This window comes from Echinops telfairi, unplaced genomic scaffold (genome assembly GCF_000313985.2).
Source record: "Echinops telfairi isolate 266 unplaced genomic scaffold, ASM31398v2 ScPeMD7_4048;HRSCAF=4782, whole genome shotgun sequence".
Lineage (NCBI taxonomy): Eukaryota > Metazoa > Chordata > Mammalia > Afrosoricida > Tenrecidae > Echinops > Echinops telfairi.
The window spans coordinates 818,440-823,594 of NW_022107947.1; the positions used below are offsets into that span (position 1 = coordinate 818,440).

Below are 5,155 nucleotides of genomic sequence, written 5' to 3' on the forward strand. Positions count from 1 at the left end.
GTGGGTGAAGGGAGACATCAGACAGGGCAAGATATGACCAAAAAACAAGTTATAAATTATCAAGGGCTCATGAGAGAGGGGGGAGAGGAAAAATGAGGACCTAATGCCGGGGGCTTAAGTGGAGAGGAAATGTTTTGAGAATGATGAGGGCAATGAATGTACAACTGCGCTTTACACAATCGATGTATGTATGGATTGTGATAAGAGTTGTATGAGCCCTTAATAAAATGATTGAAAAATAAAATAAAAAATAACTGCTAAAAAAGAAGAAGAACTTGCTGGGGACATGGACGGGGGAGTTCCAGGACTGAGGATCTAGCCAAGGGTGCAGATCTGAGAAACCAGGGTCCTCTCAAAGAGGAGCTTAGGTACCAGCCAACTCCCCCTCTCTGGGGAGCAAATGAAATGTGAGCCCCATGGGAGGGACTTGATCTATGAGGCTGCTGGCATCCTGGTGTCCAGACTCCCCTGCTCCCGGTTGCTGCCACCTCCCGGCCACAGTGGAGATGGCTCCATGAACCGCGCCCACTATGGGAAAACCCAGCGATTCTGTTCAGCTCCTTTTTGTATCAGGTAGAGAGAGGGTGCTAATGGTGCGAATCTCATTGGCCCTTGAATGAGAAGCTCCATTTGAGTGTTAACATCTGCCTTGGGCAAGAGAGAGAGGGTGGGTGGGCATACAGAAAACTATGGGAGACCACTTTTGCCCACCACTGGGTCTAGCCAACAGGGGTGGGTCTCATCGTGGGACCCTGTGCTGACCACAGCACCTGAACCCTTCTCCTCATCTCCTAACCCCATTGCCACTCGCATGCCGGCCCCTGCTCAGTGTCTTTCTCGGGAAACTCGCCAATGGCTCTCTGATCGGAGCACACAGCTCCCGGAGACGGGACTCCTCTCTGGGTCTGTTTGACAGGAAAGAAGTGTGGGTCACAGCACTGCAGCACTGGCCCCGGGGAGAAGACGGGGGTCAGAACTATTTCCAAGTTGAATATTTCAAGCATGTATCTTATGCGGGGGGGCCCCCCCCCATCTTCCCCCAAAGTTCCAAGCCAGCGGAAGATGTGGGAGAGGCCCTTTGAACCCATTGTTGACCAAGATGACTTTTTTCAGATCTCTCCATGCTAGGAGTGAGCTTTTCGTTTTCAGGGAATCTCCATGAGTTGGTGAATTTTAAAATGTGGCAAATCGGAAATCTGGTGGCACCACTGGGCGCCACACCCGTACAGTGGATTCAGACGTGGAGTCCTGAGCGTCGTGAGGCCACCTGACAGAAAGGTTGGGCGAGTTTGAGGAGCCGCGATGGACGGGCTTCCGGCCGGTTCCTTGTCTGCCGGAGCAGGGCAGCTTCTAGGCCCGGCTGCGGCAGCGTGTCTTTCCCCAGAGCCTTCACTGTGAAGCGCTGGCCTTTCTTTGGCAGCATGAATTTCCAGAAATGTCCTGAGTCCCAAGGTCATGGCATTTACGACAGTGCCTGATGTGATGTCTGTGGATGAGGACCGTTTATGCCACTGTCTTCTGATGAGTTGGGTTTTTTGTCTCCCGGTAGACATTCGCTTTCTACCAACACCCTCTCCCCTCAGTAACAAAGGACTCTAAAATCAGTCTAATGGGACAGAGTCCAGTTCTGTGACAATTCTGCTGCAGATGCTCCTGGAGCAAGACGCGGCCAGAGGGAAGGAAAGGGGACGGCTTTTCTCAGAAACCTCTCACCTGCCTTCGCCGTCCCGCAGACCCGCTAGATGTGCACTGACATTTTTGTTTTTAATTGTTTTATTAGGGGCTAATGTGGGTTGTCAGAAATGAGATTGGCCTTGGCCATGGTTCAAAATGTGTCTGCTCAGAACAGGGAACTGGAAGAGCATGTGTTCCAGCTTATGTTTGACCATAACAGGCTGTTGGCCTGCTAGCCAAGCAGCACTGAGCGGCCAACACCGGCTCACCCAGCTGACCCCGTCCTCCCGAAGGCCTCACGGGCCGGCCGGGCTCGAAAGCACAAGAGTCAAAGGGATTCGGGTTTAGATGGTCATTTGGCGTCAAGCTGCCTCAAGACCGTGGGGTCCAATCGCGTACCTCCCTAAGACTGAGTCTTCTCACGGAGAGACTAAGAATAATGATAACTATAGGATTTCCCTCTTTTTTGGCGTGTCTACTGAAAATGCTTAGCAACCTGGCAACCTAACAGGCACTCTTAAAAGGTATTGCTGTGCCTTTTAATACCTACAAAGTGTCAGCTGCTTCCCAAACGTGGAGCCGAACCAAATTGGTTTAGTGGGATAGGAGGTTGGCCCTTAGGGATTGTCTACCCCAAAGTATGATGGTCTCCCCAGCCGCCTGGGGACTCACGACCCCAAAGTTTCTCTCCCACTTCCTGGGTTATTTTGGACAGAGGTCAAGGTGGTGGTGAATTGGACCAGAGCCCCCAGGGCCTTCCGGCCCCTGCATAGTGGGGTGCAATGGTCTTCCCAAGGGGGAGCCAGGCCTCCGTAGTCCAGGTGATGGAGTGGGCCCTACTTGATGGCAGGCGGCCCTCATCTCTCGTCCACCACGGGGTGATCTGTGGCTGGTATGTGACTCTCGGCTTGCTCGCCCACAGAAGCACAGATGCAGTCCTGCTTTTGTGCTCCCCAAGAAAAACAGGACATTTCACAGCCAATAGCCATCGTCGCCTCTTTGCAAACCAGGTCTGAGCTTTCCACTCCGGAATATTAAGCCTCCCCACCCCATCCCCCTGTCCCCCCACGCACCTACTTCATTGGTTTTGATTAGATTTTGGTGTGGCTGTTTGTTTGTTTGTTGTTTGGTTATTTGTCAGTTGATGCTGATGCAACCAGTTGGTCAGATTTCACCTGTAGAGGCTTTATGTCTGCTTAAGGATGCTGGTCCACAAAAATAGTTTTAGAAGTCTGCCTTTCCGGATTTCCTGCTTTAAAATCTGCACAGCATGTCAGTGCTTATAGTTTTTACCTTGTAGCCTGGGGAGGGGAGAGGCCCCCAAGCAGCTGAGGCATCTCCACGCTGGGTATGATTGGCAATAGAAACCCACCGGCAGAGGTGGGAGGAGCCAGCGGGCCCAGCAGTAAGTGCCCTTGTCGGATATGGATTGTACCTGACGGTGTTTTCTTTTGATTATAGCAAGCGGATGAGACCCTGGATTTTGAAGAGCAGATCTTGGAAGCCGCTAAATCCATTGCTGCTGCCACGAGCGCCCTGGTCAAATCGGCCTCGGCAGCCCAGCGGGAGCTGGTGGCCCAAGGAAAGGTGGGTGAGGCCAGCTGACCCAGCGGGAGGGAGAGCGTTGGTGTGGAGAAAGCTTTTGTCACACACTGAGCCTTCCTGGGTGCCGTGGCTCTTTCCTGCCCCTACTAATGGTTCACTCTTTGCTTAAACCTGTCAAACCCAAGGAAGGCCTTGGCTTCCGGGTGCTAAGCTGCTGCTCATTAGGGAATGTTGTCCGTGTCGGGCAGTGAGAAAGCCATCTGTGGCCCCCCTCTACCTTAGACGACTTAAAGACTTCAGGGGGCATGTTTTCCTGGGGGGCAACTTTGTGAGCACCGGAGTCAAGGGGCCACATGACTTGTTCCCAAATCCAAGTGGCACCATTCACTCTTGAAGGCTGGAGAGCTGAATACTGGCCAACGTGGTTAGCATTTCCCAGAGGCCATCAGCTCAGAAGGCTATGTGTGTCCTCACAGCCCGCTCATCGAAGCATAACTCAAAACGCACTGCCATTGAGTCAGTGCTGAGTCGTGGTGAGCCCTAGGACAGGCTAGAACTGCCCCATGTGTTTCTTGCACTGTCACTGTGTATGGAAGTGGAAGGCCCTGTGTTTCTTCCTCGGAGCGGCTGACCTTGCAGTTAGCAGCCCAGCGCGTAACCACTAGTGCCTCCAGGGCTCCTGAGAAAAGCATAGTGCTTTTAAAGAGCCAACCACTTGATCAGCAGCCCATTAGACCAATCCTAGGGGATGGCGACGGTTAAATGGCAGACGTCTCGCCTTCCCGGCAGACGTCTCAGGTGCAGTTTTCTCGGTCAGTGCACCCCTGCAAAGACACACCTGTCTGTCGATGGGGGCTTTTGTGTTGCTGAGCAGATTTCAGCAGCACTTTCAGACTAAGACAAACGAGGACGATCCTATCCTTCTGAGAATCTGCCAGTGAGAACAGATCACAATGGCCCAGCCGGCAACCGATCACAGGGCCGCTGCAGGAGCAGGCAGAGCTTCATTCCATTGTACAAGGGCCACCAGGAGCCAAGGGTGGCAGGATGGCAGCTAGCCACAGACTGCTCCAAGATGTGAGAAGAAGGACTTCCAGTTTCTAACAGTCCATCCGCTCCGAGGTCCGTGCAATAGCGAACCGCCCCACCTACACCAGGCCTTGAAGACAGCCTCTGAGACAAGAAGACCAGAAACATCTGACCAAGGAGTGGACCTGAGGTTTGATTTGGGGTGCTTTGGGTCACTGTAATTGTCAGTCACGTCTCTAGGATGTTGAAAGGTCTTTGCTGCCAATGAACTGGTAGACAGCGCTCCTGTCTTAACCTAAGAACTTGTAATAGAGACAGGAAGTTAGAGCAGACCGCTAGTCCCCACTCGGGCTCCTCTTTCTCATCCAGCCAGTGTCAGTCCATGTTTGTCTAAAGTTAGACTAATGTGTGTCTGTCTAGTGGACATGCCTCTCAGCCTTGTCATGCTTCCCATTTGTCCCCTGCAGATCCAATACCAATCAACCAACAAAGACCAAAAATGAGGCATCGGGAGGAAAACCTGACTTAAATTTTTCCAGTTCCTTCCTCTTTGACAAAGGGTCTACTACAGGCCATAAAGAAGCCCGTCTGGTACAATGGGAGATAAGCGTTGGGTTTGGTTTTGTTTTTCTGTGTGTTTTTTGTTTTATATGCCAGGCAAGGCCCTTGGGTGGCACACACAGTTACCATTTGATGACATACGAAAGGAGGTGGGACTTACCCGCACAGGAGCCCTGCATAGGAAAGCCTAGGGATCTGCTTTCATAAAGCTCCCAGCCAACGAAGCTCTATGGGGCGGTCTGTTGTGTTGGAACATGAGATCCCCAGGAGTCAAGGAAACTATGGGGGGTCTGTTCTGCTGGAACAGGAGATCCCCAGGAGTCAAGGAAACTATGGGGGGTCTGTT

At 52.2% G+C, this 5,155-nt stretch overlaps 1 protein-coding gene across 1 annotated transcript in view; it reads left to right on the forward strand.

The window, feature by feature from the left end:
- The window catches only part of TLN2 (talin 2), a 351,431-nt gene that overhangs the window by 334,440 nt on the left and 11,836 nt on the right, over positions 1-5,155 (forward strand). Inside the window, exon 51 of the mRNA XM_045294950.1 lies at positions 3,136-3,261. Within this exon, the coding sequence (XP_045150885.1) occupies positions 3,136-3,261 (126 nt within the window). The remainder of the gene's footprint in view (positions 1-3,135; positions 3,262-5,155) is intronic.